Source organism: Pseudorca crassidens, chromosome 2 (genome assembly GCF_039906515.1).
Source record: "Pseudorca crassidens isolate mPseCra1 chromosome 2, mPseCra1.hap1, whole genome shotgun sequence".
Taxonomy (NCBI): Eukaryota; Metazoa; Chordata; class Mammalia; order Artiodactyla; family Delphinidae; genus Pseudorca; species Pseudorca crassidens.
Window position 1 is genome coordinate 20,149,757 of NC_090297.1, and position 20,746 is coordinate 20,170,502.

At 46.4% G+C, this 20,746-nt stretch overlaps 1 protein-coding gene across 2 annotated transcripts in view; it reads right to left on the bottom strand.

The window, feature by feature from the left end:
• Positions 1-11,308: 11,308 nt before the first annotated feature.
• The window catches only part of PAFAH2 (platelet activating factor acetylhydrolase 2), a 32,083-nt gene continuing 22,645 nt past the window's right edge, over positions 11,309-20,746 (bottom strand). For both annotated transcript variants that reach the window (XM_067724867.1, XM_067724859.1), the window contains exon 11: positions 11,309-13,838. In XM_067724867.1, coding sequence (XP_067580968.1) covers positions 13,744-13,838 — 95 coding nt within the window. In that variant the 3' untranslated portion in view covers positions 11,309-13,743. The remainder of the gene's footprint in view (positions 13,839-20,746) is intronic.

The window sequence follows — 20,746 nt, forward strand, 5'->3', positions numbered from 1 at the left end:
CTTTATTCATAAATGTCTTTCGATCAAAAAGAGATGCATAACTAGGCACATACTGGCGAAGTTTCTGACCTTTGAGGATAAAGGTCCACCTCCAAAGTTTCTGGAAATAAAGGACCAAGACTTAGATTGGCATCAGACCTCTTACCTACAATACTGTATGCTGGAAGACAAAAAAGTGAGGTCTTCAAAGTTCTGAGGGAAACAATGAATTTGAACCTAGAATTCTTTCCCCAGCCAAATGAGCATACACAAGATTGAGGTCCTACAAGTTTCCCTCTCACGCTTCATTTCAAAAAAGTACACATAGCCTGGCAAAATGGAAAAGGAATCCCAGCACGAAATGGACCTGAATGGGAGACAGGAAAGAGAGAAACTAACCTTAGAGACTTATGAAGGTGACATTTCATAAACTGAAGAAGAATGAGAAGAGCCTCCGTATTATTAAATCCAGGTGGTGGATTTAAGGGTGTTCCTTGTATTTTTATTTTAGCTTTTCTCTGTTTGAATTTTTTCATAATTTAAAGTTGGAAAAAATAGAAGCACAGGATCAGAGAGAAAAAAAATAACAACACGTATCTATTATGTCAACAGGAAAAAAGAGGCAGTTAAATGCTAAGGTGAATGAAAATATTGGCCATTTAATGTTTTGTTAATAACGTAGGTATTTCCTAATTTACTAGGTTCTACCATCTAGATATTTAAACATATGCACATTAAAAAACGTGATTTTGGGGTTGCACAACAACCTGAATGTACTTAATATCACAAAACTGTACACTTAAAAATGGTTAAAATGGTAAATTTTATGTTATATCTATTTTACCACAATAAAACATTTAATGAAGTGTGATTTTTAAAAATTCAGTATTTTCATTATTTGTAAAAACTCTAGCTGGAGCTTTCTGGGAAGCAATAACTTTTGTTATGAAGAAACATTTATATGCTGCAAGAACCATTTTTGTATGTGTTTCCTTGTACACGGGTATGTGTGAGCAAGGATTTCTTTAGACATATACCACTTGCTGATTGGAGGATATGAGCATCTTCGACTCTATATTTCCAGGGTGGTTGTCCCACCAGAAGGGTATGAGTGGTCCAATGCTCCACATTTTTGCCAGCACTCATGTTTTCAGACTTGCACGTTTTGGGTGTGAAATCTGAGTCTCGCTTTTGTGGAGCAGGGGTGAGCAGTATATGATTTGTCAGCCTGGCTTCAAGGGTCAGGACAGCACCCAGCACCTGGTCCAGCAGTGACACAAGCAGGTATGATGTTGGTTGCATTGCATTGGCCAGGGACATTTGTCCCGTGGGAAGTGCTTTGTGTTAAGGGGGAACCAGAGTGCACCACGAGGACCTGGATAGGAGATACATACCAAGAAAAATAAAACTAACAAACCTGAGGAATAGATCAACAGCTGACAGCAGACAGGAGAGAGAAGATGCTGGGGCAGCTGGTATGAGGCTTACAGAGTAGGATTCTTAGAGGAGGAGAGTTAGCAGCAATGTTGGAAAGAGTAGAGGAAAAGAACTCGGTGAAGAGAAGGGGGTGACATTTAAGAGACTATAGCCTGAGGACTTCCTTGGAGGCACAGTGGTTACAAATCTGCCTGCCAAGCAGGCAACACGGGTTTGATCCCTGGTCTGGGAAGATCCCACATGCCAGGGAGCGACTAAGCCTGTGTGCCACAACTACTGAAGCCCGTGCGCCCTAGAGCCCACGTGCCGCAACTACCGAGCTGCGTGCCGCAACTACTGAAGCCCACGTGCCTAGAGCCTTGCTCCACAACAATGTGAAGCCTGCACGCCGCAACGAAGAGTAGCCTCCACTTGCCGCAACTAGAGCAACGAAGACCCAACGCAGCCTAAAGTAAATAAAATTTAAAAAAAAGAGAGAGAGAGAGAGAGAGAGAGACTATAGCCTGTTCCAAAGCTCAAAGGCAGGAGAAAATTCTTAGGCACTGAGGGAGAGAAGAGGGGTGTGTTTGGCAGAAAAGAATTCAAACTAGAGATTAATCAGAAAATAAATTGATTCATGCCTCAGTATCTTCATTCATAAAATCAGAATATTGATGTTACCTATCTCAAAAAATTGTTGGGAAAGTTACATGAGATAATATCTCTAAGGCACTTGGCATAATGCCTGGAAAAAGGAAACTCAGTAAGTACTAGCTCTTGTTAACGCAAGATCTCCTTAAACCAAGTTGTCCAAGACCACGTAGCTGATAAGTGGGTGTCTAGGATTTGAATAGTTTCTCTGATTCCAAAGCCCAAGCTCTAAATCCTAATACCTAATAACGACTGTGCTGTACCTAATAACTACCATTTGCTGAACACAGTGCTCCATTCTCTACATTCATTATCTCATTTAACCCTTGTAACATCCTCAAGCTGGGTATCGCCATTTTACAGAAAAGGAACTTGAGCATTGTTTTAACTCACTTGCCCAAGTTCACACAGTTGGGACTCACACTCCGGCCTGCCTGGCTCCAGTGCCCTCTCCCCAACACCACACTGGAAGTCAGGAGGCTCGGGTTCCAGTCCCAGATCTGCTACTGATCAACCTGTATCGCTGAGCCTCAGTTTCTTCACTTTTTAAAATAACAGGGGCTGGGATAGAGAATGGTCTCTCTGGTCCCTTTAAACTCTACTGTTCTGAGAAGGTGGGTTTGGTGAAGTCAGACAGCAGTCCAGGTAGGAGGGAGGGGTATGTCTGAATCAGACAGGATCCCCATCCCCATCTGACGGCACAACATCAACCAACAGAGATCCAGAAGGGCCGAGAGATGAGTCCGGGTCTCCAAAGCATTAGTCATCGTCTGCTCCCACTCCCCAGGGGATGAGCAGAGACGCTGCTCCAATTATACTGGGATGATGAGGGACCTTTAAGATGATGAAAGGGTGGGAGAGGAGGTGTCAGAGGATACAATGGGACATCTGACTCATTCAGCCTGGAGAAGAGAAGTCAAGAAGGGCCAGGCTTCAAGTCTCCAGTGAGTATGGGGGCTGGGTGGCAGGGTAGAAAGAACAAACGGTTAAGACTCAGGGTGTCTGGGACCTGGTCCCTAGTCCTAGCTCTGCCACTAAAAAGCAGTATGACCTTTGTTTGACAAGTTACTTTACCTCTCCAATCTTCAGATTCCACACCTAATAAGTTAGGGAAATAACTTTAAAAAAAACACCCCACCAATTTCTACAAAGAAATGTATAATATTATAGCTAAAAACAACTAGAAATGGCTCAAATACCCTGGCAACGGAGAGAACTGCTAAGCAGACTCGGGGAGGGGGAGGGGAGGCGGGGGAGAGTTGATGCAACAGAGTGTTAAAATGCCATTTGGAATGCTGAATAATAACAAACATTTATTAAACACTAACTACATGCCAGGCACGGGGCAGAGGTCTTGACACACATGATCTCATTTAACATCCTCAAGTATCTTTTGAGGTAGGCGTTATCACCATCTTTCAGATGCGTTAACTGAAGCCTGGAGAGGCTAAGTCACCCAACAAGTGGATAAGTGATGTCCTCAGGACTCAAACCCAGAGGTCCATCCGACTCGGAGGGCCGTGCCCCTAACCTTTACACGCTACTGCCTCAGACTGTTGGATGTGAGGACCACGCAGAAATGCATATATGACACAGTGTTAAGTGGGGAGAAAAAAAACCCCTCTAGAGTGCTTATGTTAATCTAAGAACATTGGCATCGACATTAGGTTTGGAAGTTTATAAATAACAGGCAATTTAGGATGCCGAGAACTTACTCGGGGCTGCTAAAGTTTAGATATTTCTGCTTACTTGTTGGTAGAGATGATGAAACGTACAATACCTGAGTGAGGGGGTGAGTACTGATGACAGGGCCTTTCTAGTTCTTTTCTTTCTAGTTCTTTCTAGTTTCTTTTCCTAGGTGAGCAGAGGTTGCACTGCTTCTCAACCTTGGCTGCATATTGGAATCAAGTGAGAAACTTTAAAAACTGCTGGTGTCCAGGTCCACTCCCAGAGATTCTTATTTAATTGATACGGGTGCAGCTTTGGCATTGGAAGTTTTAAAATTTCCTCACGTGATTCCAATATGCAGAAACATTTGAAAACCACTGGTCTACCTGATAAAGGCCTAACTCCTTCACTTGGCATAGAAGGCCTTCTTTGATTTCTTCAGTAAGCGCCCCTATATCCCTATTTCTCACCTGTTTTCTCCAAGCCAATTACAATGTCCTGACCATGCTCTGCTCTAATGTTTACATTTCTGTGCCTTTACATGTTATTTCCTCTGCCTGGAAGGCCTTTCTTCTCCCTCATCTATCTGGAAAACTCCATTCGTCTTCAACAACAAGGCAGCCAGCCTCCAAGATGGCCCCCAATAATCCCCACCTGGTTGTATTCATGCCCTTGTGTGGTCCCCTCCCACACTGAATAGGCCTGACCTGTGTGGATATGATGGAGTATGACTTCCAAGGATAGGTCATAAAAGACATTGCAGCTTCCACCTTATCCTCTCTTGGATCACTTGCTCTGGGAGAAGCCAGCTGCCATGTCTTCGGCGGCCCTATGAAGAGCTTCACGTGGTAAGGAACTGAGGCCTCCTGCCAACAGCCATGTGAGTGAGCCAGCTTGGAAGTGGATCCTCCAATCCTAGTCAAGCCTTCAGACGACAGAAATCCCAGCTGACATCTTGACTGCAACCTCATGAGAGATCTTAAGCCAGAACCACTCAGCTAAGCCATTCTAGAATTCCTGAGCCATAAAGTGTGAGATAATGTTTGCTGTTCTAAGCTGCTAAATTTGGGGGTAATTTATTATACAGCAATAGATAACTAATACAAATGACAAGTTCAAGTATATGATACTCTGTGAAGACTTTTTAGCCTCTCCTCTGCTGAAGTTGAATCAAACACCGTGTGCCACCTCTGAGCCTGATACACTCCCTATTATAGCACTCATCACATGGGGCCCTCCTATGACTTGCCTTTCTTGCCCTCTAGATCCAGTTCCAGGAGGACAGGGCCAGCCATAATGCAGGCTTCAGTAAACACTTATAGAATGAATGAACACATATGAGAACGGTCATTTGAGTCTAGTCCAGGCTCCTTCCCTACAAAAACTCCAAGGTATGGTGGCTGGAAATGATGGATGTCATGGTGAATGGGTCCTGAGGATTTTCTTAATAATTCGACAAAACCCTGCTACCCATGGATGTATCTAAAGCACTAGACTGGAAGTCAAAAGATCTGGATTGAAAAGTCTGGCAACTACCTGATGAATTTTTCTGAGATTTGGTTTCCTCTTGGACCAAAAGATGTAAGGGCTCTTCCAATTCTAAAATTTAATGATTCTATATTTCCAGCTAGCGATTACTCCTGATCCATAAATGAAGGTAAAATAGGCTAATAGTGTTCAACCATAGCAAGGGTTTTCAAAACCCTTGCATATCAGAAATACCCCTGGAGTTTATCTCACACACACACACACACACACACACACACACCCCTGGTCCCCACATTATTCCTTCTGAATGAGCTTCTCTGAGTCTCTGGAGACATGGCCAGGGCATCTGTATTTTTATATAGTTCCAAAGTGATTCTGATGTGCATCTAGAGCTGAAAATCATGAATCTACAATATGTGGGTTAGAGACTTAAAATTTTTTTTCTGCCAGCTGGTTGGCTCCATTGTTTATAGAGTACAGTACTGATAGATATGTTACCTGAACTGTTAACTTTATATGAGTAGATGGATGGATGGATGGAAGGATGGATGGAACCAGGCTACCTCTACTGCTAGAAAAGCAACTCAAGGTATACTGTTAGGACTCAGTCAGGTCTTCAACAGGAATGACTCTTTGCATGACCCAACTGCTTAGGACATCTACTGGAGATCAAACTGTGGGGTATTTTAGCTTCCATAGGGTAAAGAACTGCTTTCTTTTTGGTAGATAGGAATGAACAGGAATTAAGAGCACTGCTTTTGGAACCCAGAAGTTTAGGTTCCTGGCTCCAGCACTTACATACATGCCCAGTGACTATGGCTGGACTAGCAAATCTTTGTGAACCTCACTCTCCTGATCTGTTGTATGGGCAACACGCACTTCTTTCTAGGAATGTTGTTAGGGTTAAATGCCACAAGGTAGGTAAAACACTTAGCACAGTATCTGGCACAGAACAAGTGCTTATTAAGTAGTAGCACGCTATGGCAAAAACAAAATATGGCCCTTTTATTATTAACAGCAACATATACTTGTCTAGTGCTTTGTCAATTACAAAGCGCTCTTACATTTTATATTGAAACCCTCTCCCCCCAAAAAATCCCAAGGTGGGCAAGGCAGACCCTAGTGACCCCATTTTACAGAAAAAGAAAGAAAGGCTCAGAAGGGTTCACTGGCTCTAGATCAAATGGCAAAAGAAAAGTGTCAGTGTCTGAATTCAGACCTGGGTGTGATTCCATGAAAATGAATAATTATACATGCACACTTGGCAGGCTGAGCATCTAGGGACCATCTGGTTTAGCAGGCTGAGGACTGTATTTCTGAGCAGCTTCTTTTTTTAGATGAAAGCAAGATGGGAAAAATAAGCTGGCAAACTACTTTCCTTCATTCAACACTGGTGGGATTTGTGCTCAGTTTTGCCCTCTTTTTAACTCTCAAATGCTACATGTCCATGGATCTCAGTTTACTCCACCTGCCCTTGGCCGCTCTGTCACGGGCTCTGCCCTGGGCCCCACAGCTGGGATCTGGGAAAACCAAAAAAAAAAAAAAAAAGGAAGCAGGAGCAGCTGGAGACATCTGAGGGCTGGACGAACACCAGCTGCTCCCAAGTCTGGCTGGGGAACAAGAAGCCTGCTGATGGGGGCATGTGGGGAGGGGACAGCAATCTCTGCTCCCCATGTCAGTCAACAAGAGGATGCTTTTCCCATCCAACAGATGGGTCCTGCTCCTGGAATAATGTAATAAAGTAAAATACTAAATATGGCACAGAATCTATGTCTCTTGGGGAGCAGGAGGCCAAGAGATCAAATGTTAGCTGAATCCAATCAAGAAGGCTCTCGTAGACGAGGTGGAACTCAAAATGGGCCTAAACGAATCGTGGTGTTTGGATGCACAGAAACAAGGCTGGGAGGCCCCGCAAGCATAAAAACATCACGAGAAAGGGCATGCATGTTTGTTTGGGGGATGGGTGGGCATATTATGGGGAAAAAGAAAAATGCATGGTAAAGAAGCAGAGGACAGGAGAGGTGAGGCGAGAACAGACAGCAAGGGGCACAGATGCAATTCTACAGAGGAAAGGGAATCTTGTAGATTCTTGACAATTCAGTGACGGAGACTCGACCACCACCCCATATCCCAGCTGGCAGATAGGGAAGCTGAAGTCATGAGACGAAAGCATACACACAGGTCACAGAGTGAGGGACAGGGAGAGAGTCAAGACAAGAACCCGGGGCGCCAGACAACTAGTTTGGTCATCTTTCTGTTAGACCACACTTCCAGCCTGGTATTTTGTTATAAAAATGGTGTGTCAGGCTTCCCTGGTGGTGCAGTGGTTGAGAGTCCGCCTGCCGATGCAGGGGACGCGGGTTCGTGCCCTGGTCCGGGAAGATCCTACGTGCCGCAGAGCGGCTGGGCCCGTGAGCCATGGCCTCTGAGCCTGCATGTCCGGAGCCTGTGCTCCGCAACGAGAGAGGCCACAACAGTGAGAGGCCCGCGTACCGCAAAAAAAAAAAAAAAAAAAAAAAAAAAATGGTGTGTCAGGCAGATCTGGCGGCAGAATGCAAGGGAAAAGAGAGGTTCGAGTCCAGGAGGCTGTAAAAATTATTCCAGGGTGAGTTGATGGAGGGACTAAACTCAAGTGAAATGGAAAGGATGGGCTGGGCGTGAGCACCATGGCGAGGGAAGAAACAAGAGGACTTCACAGGAATCGGATATGGCAGCGAGGGAGAGAGCTGTGCAGAGGTCATTCACAGGCCATTCTCCGGCCTGGGAGTTTCTCCTGAGGAGGTCACAGGGCACTTTAACCCCCTGACCTCAGACTCAAAGGCAGCAGACAAAAATTCATAAACTAGCCTCTACAACAAACTCCCTATCCCCAGGTCCTCGTCCCTTTGGCCAACTTCTACACAGACCTTCTCTGAGTCTCCCACTCAACATTTCAGGACCTTCAGTTTACATCTGGTGCTTAGATGTGTGTGTTCGGATGATAGGGTGTGAAATTAAAACCCAAACCAGAACCTAGGAGTGTAGCCTCTCCCTGGTGGTGAAGAGAACTTGCACAGCTAGAACTGTGGTGTGGATTTTGATTTTTTGATGTGAGGAGCAGGGAGATCAGAGCGAAAAGAATGGAAAAACTGTCTCTCTCCATCTAGCTCCACCTTCCCACGACAGTAGTAGCTGAGTGGCAGTTAGCAAGCTTCATGTGAGGAAACTCACTGAAACTGGAGAAGCTGGAATAGGAATTAGACCGAGACCATTTGGGGCCATTCAGCACAAGGGCAGATTATACCTAACCTTATGGGTATGTAAGGAGGACCAAATAAAACAATATTAGTGGGGCTTCCCTGGTGGCGCAGTGGTTGAGAGTCCGCCTGCCGATGCAGGGGACACGGGTTCGTGCCCCGGTCCGTGGAAGATCCCACATGCCGTGGAGCAGCTGGGCCCGTGAGAAAAAAAAAAAAAAAAAACAATACTAGTGATGGCTAATTATTAAGCCCTTAATATAGACACTGTGCTAAGCGCATAACATGAATTATTTCATTCAATTATTAAAACAACCCTAAGAGGTAAATACTACCAGAATTCCCATTTTACACATGAGGAAGTTGAAGCTCATAAAAGTGAACAAATTAGCATAGAGTCACAGGGCTAATAGCGGTGGAGTTGTCTGATTTCTGACCATGTTCTTCATCCCTGAACTGTTTTCCTAATCTGGCAAATCAGCAGAGCACCTGGCCCACAGTCCTCGGCAAAGCTCAGTTCTCTCCCCCAAACCCACCTCTCAGTAGCACTCAGGATATTTCTGAATCTCAATACAAGTCATATAGAAATTGCTGGAGAGTTTGACCTTCTTGATTCAATCTCATGAAATTACACTCCTCAGAACTTGACAGTTTATTTTTTCTGTAAATTTATTTATTTATTTATATTTATTTTTGGTTGCGTTGGGTCTTCGTTGCTGCATGCAGGCTTTCTCTAGTTGCGGTGAGCGGGGGCTACTCTTCGTTGCGGTGCGCGGACTTCTCATTGCGATGGCTTTTTGTTGCGGAACATGGGCTCTAGGTGTGCGGGCTTCAGTAGTGGTGGCATGCAGGCTCAGTAGTTGTGGCTTGCCGGCTCTAAAGTGCAGGCTCAGTAATTGTGGCACACAGGTTTAGTTGCTCCGCGACATGTGGGATCTTCCCGGACCAGGGCTCCAACCCGTGTCCCTTGCATTGGCAGGCAGATTCTTAACCACTGCACCAACAGGGAAGTCCAGAACCTGACAGTTTAAAGAGATGGGGAAGGTGCAAAACCAAGTGTATCTATTAGGCCATATGGCCCAGTGATTAAGAGCTTGGATTTTGATGCCTAAATTCCAGTTTTGCCAAATTCCTTCTGGTGAGAGCTTGATCAAATCACTTCTCTATGGCTCTGTTTCCTCATACATAAAATGAGGCTAATACCACCTGACCTCATGGGCTTACTGTGAACAGCAAATGAGATGATGCGTGTAAAGCTCTGAGCACAGTCTGGGACACACAGTAAGGGCCCAATAAATGTTGGCTATTACGATGATGATAATACCGTTTTCCATGCAGCTATGGCCAGGGACGTTTCGCCTCTGCATCTGGCTGTGATGGGACAGAAGTGAGCTTCCTACTGACTTCCTACATCCCATGTACAGAGTATGGGCCTCTCCTGTCCCTCTGTCACTTTGCAGGCCCAGGGGTAAGTGGTGCCCCAGAAGAAAAAGGGGGCAGACGAAGGTTCCCCACAAGGCCAAGACATAGAGTTGGAATCCATCAATTGACATTTCAAGAGCCCAGTAGTCTTCTTGAAGAAGGGCAAGCAGGGGAGCTGTATCAGGACACATGCTGGCAAGGGGCTTGGGGAGTGCTGAGAGCATAACAAGAACCCAATCAGTCTTAGCCTGACACGTCCAGGAAGTGGGAGGGATGAGGAATTTCATCCCATCCTGTATTTACTTACCATCCTTCCTAACTGACACACCACTCTGTGCACAGAAACTTCACAATATACCTATACCATTAGGATGCCTCCACAGGTACGGTCCTATAACAGGATGGGGAACAAGAAGATGCAAAAGAAACCCAAGACATCTTCTTTGCTTTCGGAAAGGATTCACTAGAATGCAATTTATCAGCACATGTCAATTAATATGCAGGATTACCTTGCTTATTTAAAAGGCCATTTAACTGGTGCCCTTTGATTCCCTGGAAGCTAACAAAAAACTGGACAAAAGACCAAAGGCCTGTGATACCCCCTCTGAGCAGTCAAAGGAAGGATTGCAAAGTCTAAGCACTAAAGGCAGTGCATTCTAGTTGCAGGAACGTCCCTAAAGCCCTCTCTCAGTGACTATTTAGTTTTACTTGAGACAGTTGTAAATAACATGGCTGATCAGAAGTATAAATTTGAAGTGAACAGGGAGAGCTGCTGGGGGGTGGCACAGTCAAGGCAGTGAAGAGTAATGGCTGGCAGGCTGACCACAAGGGAGACAACACAAACTATGAAAAGCAATGAAAAGAACTAAGAGGCCAGCAGCTGGGAGCCACGCAGTGTAGGTGCAAACAGCTCTCCATATCTTCACAGATCACAGGGCGCCACTGCGCTGGCATTAGACCTGGTCACAGGTGTTTTTGTTCTCTGGGGATGGTATGGAATGTTAGGTACGGCCAGATGACTAGTTTTGGCCAATGAAATGTGAGTGGAAATAATGAGGGTCACTTCTGGGCAGGAGCTTTAAGGGCTAAGTGGGTGCTTCACCATGTTCTCTTCCTGTTCCACCATGGCCAATGGCAACATTTCCAGATAATGGCAGCTCTGCCAGCCTGGTTCCCCAAGTGAGGATAAAAATGATGCAGAGGATGGGCTTCCCTGGTGGCGCGGTGGTTGAGAGTCCGCCTGCCTTTGCGGGGGACGTGGTTTTGTGCCCCGGTCCGGGAGGATCCCACATGCCGCGGAGAGGCTGGGCCCGTGGGCCGTGGCCGCTGGGCCTGCGCATCCAGAGCCTGTGCTCTGCAGCAGGAGAGGCCACAACAGTGACAGGCCCGCGTACCGCAAAAAAATGATGCAGAGGAGAGTCTCGAGCTGACCCACAGAGGACAAGAAGCACAGGCAAGAAATAAACTTTTATTGCTTTTTGGGATTGTTTGTTACTACTGTATAATTGAATCTATCCTGATTGAAACATTCTAAAAAGTTAAATGAGGTCAGATCACATTAAGAAGTGTGTGCATTATCTTTTTGGTAAATTACCCTTCAATATTATAGTTAATATAATATTGTGTGACTTAAAGGATAATTTTCAGTGAGGAAAATTCACCTACTCCAATGACATCAGATAAATGAGTCATTACCAGAACATGAACTGAATAGAGGAGATGGATCCAGTTTCCGAACAACTTCTTTCTCTAGGAAGGGTCCAGGTCTTTACAAAATATACCTGCATTATTTAAGGGTCTAAGGCAGAAGTTGGGTCTCATGCTCTAATGCTGTCAGAACTGACTTCTCAGCGTCTGCAGAACCAGCCCCAGGCACAAGGGATGGCTTCTACTGGTTCTGTGATTGCTGAGGGGCTCTAGTCCCTGTCTAGGGGTTAAAAGGCCCTCCAATATATCTGTATGTGCTCTCATGGATGGAAATCCATAAGGTGTTCTTGAGTAAAAACAGCGAGGCAACAACTTGAGAATGTACAGCCTTATGAAGTATACATGGAACATTTACAAAATTGACCTCACACTGAGGCAACAAGCAAGTCTCAGAATGAAAACCACGTGGGTCATTTCCTCTGACCAAAAGCAGTTAAGCTAGAAAACAACAGCCATAGGGTAACTAGGAAAATCTCACATGTTTGGAAAGTAGGAATCATACTTTTAAATAATCCATGGGTTATACATCTTTTCACTTAATCCTCCTAACTATGCAGAATGCAGATCCTCATTTTAGAAATGCAGGAACTGAGACTAAAAAGAGAACATAATTTGCTCAAATTTACCCAGCTAGCAGTGGTGAAGCTTGGACTCAAAAACCACGCTATAGAACTCTAGAGCCAGGGCTTTAACGATATTCTCCTTATGCTCTGTCTCACTGGAATCCACAGATCCTCCCCAGGTAGGTCCACAGCCTCAATGGATCTGGTGTTTCACCTCTGAGAAAGAATAGCTGTTGAGAGATGGGAGACAGTCCCAGCTTGCTTTGGTGACACTGACCTTGGCCCTGTTGCATAGAGACGCATTTCCTCTTGCTCTTGCTTCCTCTGGGGTGCCCTACTTGGGCCAAGGTGAGAGGTCTAGAGTAGTGGGGAGGGGTGTTTCAGGTTGATGTTCCCAGACAGCTTTGAACTAGATCACTAGGAAGACTTCCTTTCCTTTCGAAGTTTTTTTCCACATGGGTACAAGTGGTAAGCAATCAAAGAAAGACAGAAGGAAAAGTTACTTCCAGATGGCTCCCCATCTTGCTGTAATGCAGTTTAAATACAGAAAATATTCTAGGCAAACATATCATTAGGCAAACATGAGTATTAATATCATTCATATTAAAAATGGAACAGAATGGAAATTCAACCTATATCTTGACTTAAATTTGAGACTAAGGCCTCAGAGCCAGAAGACAACTACAGCACCCTGATTTTGAGCAAGTTGGAGGCTCACGATATCTGAGGTAAGAGGCAAGACCAAAGTGTTCCTAAGACTTCTCTCTAGGGAAGGCTTCCTGAATTCGAACTGACCAAACTCCCTCACTTTTGTGGTGAAGGCCCGATCAAATGGCTACTTAACAATGTTATTCTCCCTTCTCCACCCCAACCTACGTCTGTTGTTTCCTGTCAAGCTACATTTTCAGCAAAACTCTAAGACATTCAGAGCTTCTGAGGTACCCGTTGTCCCTCAGCCTCTCTCCTTATGCTATCAGGACGATGCTGTCTGCCCCTTCCACGGGCTCACAAGTATAACTTCATCCTGACGAAATGCCTGAGACTATGTTTCATGCAGTGAGAAGGCTTGAAAATAAACAGAAAATCTGATGGTGGTCCATATCCTAGAAAGCTACCTAAAGTGTTTAGAACTCACCAAGCAACACTGGGGAGGGAGAAGGGGGAGGGGGAGGAAGAAATAGCAGCAGGTTGGGCTAGAGGTCCGGACAGTGGGAATTTTCCCTCCATTCTTTGGCTCCATTTCTTCCACTGCAGAAGCCACACTGGCCCAAGATGAGGGAGTCAGCTGGCTGGGTTAACAGCGTTCACAGTGCTCAGCCTGGGGCTTGGGTCCTCCCTTGCCCCGTCCCACTGCTTGTTCCCCACACCATCAGGGCTCAGTCCCCAGAAAGTCAGTTTGCCAATCAGTGAGTGACCCAAGTCCCAACATGAGTTTACGATCAACAAGTCCAAGATCCAAGTACCCGGTTATCCAATCAGCAGTGTGATTACATCCTCTCAATCTGTGCAGAAGGGTCATGATGACCACCTCCTGGTAGGAGGACACGGGTGTCCCTGGGCAGGCCCCCAATGGGAACTCAGCTCAGTGACCTTTCACAAATGACCCGTTGTGCCTACAGCCTGGACAGATGCTGTGGGGCCCCTGGGGTTAGTGATGGTCCGATGCCTTCAATGAGGTTGTTCCATTGGTCATAGTCTTCATTCAGGTCTGAATGAGAAAAAATCCAGGTTAGGTAAACGGTTGTAAGGTTAGATCAAAGAGTAGCTAGCATGGGTTTAGTGGGTCATACTAGAGAGAGGAGCACCTGGGATACTAAAAGGACTGGTTACGGTGGCTGTGATGGTGGAAGAAATAATGACAACTACTATTCATACATGTGCTTCATAAATGACTTGCTTAACCCATAACAACTCAGTAACGATAATAATAACAGAAGGTAGCACTTATTGAAGGATAACTCATTCCAGGAACTTTGCTAAACATGCATTGTTTCATTTAATTTTCATAATATCCCTATGTGTTAAGTACCATATTGGCCCTATTTCACAGTTGAGGAAACTGAGCCTCGGTGAAGCTACCTGATTTGTCCAAAGCCATTACAGATGGTGAGTGGTAGAGACAGAATTCAAACCCCGGTCAGAAAGGGTGAGAAAGTGGAAAGCCCACTTCCAAGCCCATGGATATTGCTGAGCAAGAACAGATCCTTCACACGCCAACCAGTGAATGTGGAAGCGGGGCCATGTCAGTGAAGGGCATAGGACAGCAACATCATGAAGCAGCATAACACCGGGTACAATTCAAGAGAGGGCCCTGGGACCACGGGCAGATGGATCTAATGACTTGGCGAGAACAGTCAGAAAGGGTCCAAGGCCGCAGGCTGAGGGAGTAGGACACAGCTGAGCAGGCAAATGGTGTTTTTGTTCAAAACAAACAAAAAACCTGGGACAGAAGGCAGCGACCACTCTCCTTCAGCTTCAGATCCCCAGGGCCCTGCCAAGAACCTGGCATGGAACAGGTCCTCGGCAAACAGAGCGACATATTCATTAATACAAAAATTACCGAGCACACCACTATGTGCCACGGTTTGTTCTTGGTGCCAAAAATACAGCCACAGACAAATAGAAACGCTCATCCTCTCAGAGCTCACAATCTAGGAGGCAGAGATAACAACAAACAAAACAACCTACACAGGATATGAAAAGGTGAGCTGCGCTGTGGCAAAAATGAGAGCCAGACAGAAGCAGTGCTGGTGGCTGGGAGATGGGGGTGACAGGAGGAAGGGACAGTACAATGGTTTTTTGGTTTGTTTTTTGTTTTTTTAAATAAATTTGTTTATTTATTTATTTATTTTTGGCTGTGTTGGGTCTTCATTGCTGCACGCGGGCTTTCTCTAGTGGCGGCGAGCGGGGGCTACTCTTCGTTGCGGTGCGTGGGCTTCTCATTGCAGTGGCTTCTCTTGTTGCAGAGCATGGGCTCTAGGTGTGTGGGCTTCAGTAGTTGCGGCACGCGGGCTCAGTAGTTGTGGCTCGCGGGCTCTAGAGCACAGGCTCAGTAGTTGTGGCACATGGGTTTAGTTGCTCCGCGGCATGTGGGATCTTCCCAGACCAGGGCTCGAACCTGTGTCCCTTTCATTGGCAGGCAGATTCTTAACCACTGCGCCACCAGGGAAGTCCCAGTACAATATTTTAAAGAGGATTGTCAACATGAGTCTCACTAGGAAGGTGAGATTTGAGCAAAAATGGGGAGGTGGGAGTGAGCCATGAGACTACACGGGAAGAACATTTGAGGCAGCAGGAACAGCAGTGCAAAGGTGTGAAGCGGGAGTGTGCCTGGGGTGTGGAGGCTTGTGCAGCGACAGTGAAGTAGGCCCGGGGAGCAGCCGCAGGAGGGACGCTGGGTGTTGGCTTTGTCCCTCAGAGAAATGGGAGCCACTGGAGGATCCTGAACAGCAGAGTGACAAGATCTGGCTTCCTTTCTGAAATGATCACTCTGGCTGCTTCATTGAGAAAGGACTGTGTAGGGTGGCGGTAGGGAGATCAGTTAGGAAACTCTTAGAGTGATTTAAGTGAGAGAAGAGTTGGACAGGATGGTAATTGGGGTGGTGACCAGTGATTACTTTCTTTTTTTTAAATAAATTTATTTATTCATTTATTTATTTTTGGCTGCATTGGGTCTTCATTGCTGCGCATGGGCTTTCTCTAGCTGTGGCGAGTGGGGGCTACTCTTCATTGTGGTGCGCGGGCTTCTCATTGCGGTGGCTTCTGTTGTTGCGGAGCACGGGCTCTAGGCACGCAGGCTTCAGTAATTGTGGCACATGGGCTCAGTAGTTGTGGCTCGCGGGCGCTAGATCACAGGCTCCGTAGTTGTGGCGTGCAGGCTTAGTTGCTCTGTGGCATGTGGGATCTTCCCGGATCGGGGCTCAAACCCGTGTCCCCCGCATTGACAGGCAGATTCTTAACGACTGCGCCACCAGGGAAGTCCCAAGTGATTACTTTCCGTTTGTATTTTGAAGGTAGAGCCAATAGGATTCTCTGAGGGATTAGATGGGAGGTGTAAGAGAAAAGAATGGGGACTTTGGTTTGAGTAACTAGAAGGATGGAGTTACTATTAACTGAGGAGGGAAAGACTGCAGTTGAAAGCTGTTCTTGTGTGTGATGTCCCTAAGAATTCAAGATGCTGAGTAGTGGGTTATATAAATCTGATGTTCATGGGCGAGATCCAACTGGAGACATAAACTGGAGAGTTGTCAGCACAGACATGGCATTTAAAGCCATGAGACTAGATGACATGAGGAGATACAGAGAAGCGGTCCAAGCCCTGAGTCCTGGAAGCAGCAAAGCAGATGGAGGAGGAGCAGACACTGAGAAGGGAGGAAATCGCAGGGGGACGTCTTGGAAGTAAAGACAGGGCTTCACAGAGGAGGGCGTCACAAACTCTGTCAGCAGCTGCTGAGGTTCCAGTGAGATGAAGAATGAGGAGAAGTGATTGCTGGATTTAGTGCTGTGAAGGTCACCGGTGACCTTGACAAAGGCAGTTTTCACGGAGGACTGGGATGCAAAAGGCTGAATAGAGTAGGTTCAAGAGAGAATGGGGGTCTTCCCTGGTGGCGCAGTGGTTGGGAATCTGCCTGCTAATGCAGGGGACACAGGTTCGAGCCCTGGTCTGGGAAGATTCCACATGCCATGGAGCAATTAGGCCCGTAAGCCACAACCACTGAGCCTGCGCGTCTGGAGCCTGTGCTCCGCAACAGGCCGCGACAGTGAGAAGCCCGCGCACCGTGATGAAGAGTGGCCTCTGCTTGCCACAACTAGAGAAAGCCCTCACGCAGAAACAAAGACCCAACACAGCAAAAATAAATTAATTAATAAACTCCTACCCCAAACATCTTCTTAAAAAAAAAAAAAGTCTCCAAGCCAAAATTTATTTAAAAAAGAGAATGGGAAGAGAAGAATCAGAGAAAGTGAAGACATTCTTGTGAGGAGTTTGCTTTCATGAGGAACAGGGAAACAGAGTGGTAACTGGGGGGCAAAGTGTGGGTCGAGACAGATTCTTTTTAAGAGAAATTTCAGCATGAAACAAACCAGCAGAGGGGAAAAATTGATGATCTAAGGTAAAGAGGAAAAAATTGCTGGCACAATCATCCTGAGCAGACCAAAGAGGGTGACATCCACCATGCAGGTGGAGTGGTTGGCCCAGTTAGACAACTTGAGTAGGAACCTCTAGGAACCAGACGGAAAGCTGAGTATGTGCGAGAAGAAGGTAGGTAGATGCAGCGTTGGGATTTTGAGGAGGTACTGACTGCCTCCATTTTCTTAGTGAAGTGGGAGACAAAGTTAAGCAGCTGAGAGACGGGATGGGGGGGAAGGTGTTAGAGCTTTGAAGAGAAAGAAGAAAGTGTGAAATGGTCTTCCAGGAGAGTGGGAGGGAGGATGAGTAGCTGGAGACAGGAGCTGCATGTAGTTCATATGAAAGAAACACCAATCTTCTTAACAGAAGGTAACACAATCCCTGTGTCAGCGGAACATGTGCTCTCAGAGGTATTTTTTAGAAGTGGTGCGAAGTTCACCTGAGCCACCTACAACCTATTTTAGTTTCCCACGTGACAATGTACTCTGGGAAATGGTCACCAAAAAGCTTTTCTCTCTTTGCAAAACTAATTACCCCAAGCTGAGAGCCTTTGCCTTTTTTCACTGTCTTATCTCTTAATCACTTGGATACTGCAAGAGCCTCCTAGCTGGGCTCTTTGCTGGGCAGCTCTCAACCTGCCCCATTTCACCCATCCTCCATGATGCACCCAGACTACAAACACAAGTCTAATCATGACAATCCCTTGCTTAGAACCCACCAAGGACACTAACAGCCCAATTCAAACTTATGGGACTTCCCTGGTGGTGCAGTGGTTAAGAATCCGCCTGCCAATGTAGGGGACATGGGTTCGATCCCTGGTCCGGGAAGATCCCACATGCCATGGAGCAACTAAGCCTGTGCACCACAACTACTGAGCCTGCACTCTAGAGCCCGCGAGCCACAACTACTGAAGCCCGTGCACCTAGAGCCCGTGCTCCACAACAAGAAAAGCCACCGCAATGAGAAGCACGTGCACTGCAACGAAGAGTAGCTCCCGCTCGTCACAACTAGAGGAAGCCCGCACGCAACAACGAAGACCCAATGCAGCCAAAAATAAATAAAAAATAAATTAAATAAATTTTTTAAAAATTCAAACTTATTTCAGCAAATACATGGGCTTCTAGATCTGGTTTCTGCCCACTTCTCTACCTTTATCTTCCAACAATTCACTATCCTGAACTCCAGATACACTAAACACAGCTTCTCAAAACTGACCAAGCCCACACCCGTCTTTGTGCCTCTGTCTAGAAGACCCTCGGCCCCTTCCTGCCTAGTGAGCGTTACTCATCTCTAACATTAAAGACAAGCATCGTTTTGTCTAGGGAGCCTCCTTTCCTAGCTGTCCTTTCCCTTCCGTCTGAGTTAGGGCCTGTCCTCTGTGTCTCCCGAAGACTCAGTGCATCCCTGGGTCAGCAGAGCCACTGCCAGAACAGTGCAGCAATGAAGCACCTGGGCTTTCGAATCAGACAGCCTAGGGGGCATTCGGGTTTTGCCACTTACTCAGCAGATAACCTTGGATGAATTACTTAAATTTTCTAAGCTTTAGTATCCTCGTCTGTAGAATGGAGTTAATAATAAAAGCACCCATCAGGAAGGGCCATCTGCAGGATTATACATGCTAACGTAACCAAAGTACTTAGCAGAAGGCCTGGCATAAAGCACGTCCTCAACAATCTTCCTACAATCTAAGACTGTCCTAATCTTCTGCTGGTCTCCAATAGTGAGTACCTTAGCTCGATGGACATTGCTACTCAAGGGAGAGCAATCATGCCATGGTGGGCTCCCCTGTCATCTTTAGCTCTTCCCTAATGATATGATGCCTAAGAGGAAACAGGGAAAGTGGGCTGAGCACCGTGTAATCAGGCCCCATTAAAGTCTTGAGACATGGATCCATTCCTCTCCTACCAAGTGCTAAGAATGATGCTCTAGGGCTTCCCTGGTGGCGCAGTGGTTGAGAGTCCGCCTGCCGGTGCAGGGGACACGGGTTCGTGCCCCGGTCCAGGAAGATCCCACATGCTGCGGAGCGGCTGGGCCCGTGAGCCATGGCCGCTGAGCCTGCACATCCGGAGCCTGTGCTCCGCAACGGGAGAGACCACAACAGTGAGAGGCCCACGTACCGCAAAAAAAAAAAAAGAATGATGCTCTAAGGTCTCTATTAACCCTAAAGGCTCTAAACCCATGCTGGCACAATGGCTCATGATGAGCAAGATGAAATGAACAGGCATAAATATTAAAATGTAAATTTAGGTTCAAAAAGTCAGTATATTCGAAATAGGACAGATACATTTTAAAAGCAAAGTCAATCCAAATCAGATTTGTTGGCACTTGGTGGAAAGGTTAATACACTCAGGCCATCCAACGAGAAGTCTAGGGTCCAGAGCTCAGAGGTGACAGTCCTGCTGTACCAGGCACTGGCCACACCACATCTGGCATGTCGTGTTCAAGTCAGGGCAGCACATGTTAAAAGGCACACCAACAAACAGCACATCCAAAGGGGGAAATAAATGGCCCCATGGGAAACTGCACAGGGAACAGGTAGAGGTACCAGGCACATTTAGCTTAATGAACAGAAAACTCAGAGAGGACACCATAGGTGACTTCAAATATCTAAAGAGCTGCCATGTACAGGGGTCTGAGGCTTCTCGGGGTAGCTCTTGAGGGCATACCCAGGGCAAGTGGGGAGGAGTTACAAAGACTCAGATCTTGGTCTTAGGTTAGAGTTAGGTCAAACCTAACTTCCCTTCTGAAGGAAGCTGCCTTACCGCCCAGCACCTGCTGAGGGATCAGCCTTGCACAGATAATGGTAGCCTACTCCATTCTGACTGGATCAGAAAGGGACCTCTGATCAAGAGAGCTCTGGGCCCGTGTTGGGCAGTGGCCTACAATGTGTTTTGGCCCGTAAAGATGAGCTGGTACCACCCAGTTGTTTCTCTTGGCAATCTGGTCTAAGAAATCCCAGAAGTATGGCGGTGAACAGAGGGAGCGGAAGACGAGAGGATGCCACGAGGGGAGAGGACAAGCCACAAGGGGTTCAAGCCAACCGAAGTGATAAGGAAGCAGAAACAGTGAATATGCAGATGCTCTCAGCAAGAGTAAAAGTACAGAGCAGAAAGAGGAAAAATGCAGACCGGAGCAAAGAGAAACGAGATGTCAGGAGAGGAAGAGACAGAGAGACTGAGCCCAAGAGAGAGACAGAGAGGAGTCAGTCCTACAAGCTACCTCGGTTCCTGTTAACTTTTCCCTTCCCTGCCTGGCCAGGTGTACTCTCATAAACAAACTCTCCTTCCTTCTTGAGGTAAATTAGTGGATCTCTAGTCCTTGTAACCAAAAAAAGCCTAACTAGAATATCAATTCTTAAAACTACTGAAGTTTCCTGTGACGGAGAGGGCTGACCCTCAGAGCAGCGCACTCTCCATGCTGCGTGACCTCACAGCAGGGAAGATATGAGAGGATGTCTTCTCTGGGTGGGAGGCTGGACCAAAGACCTC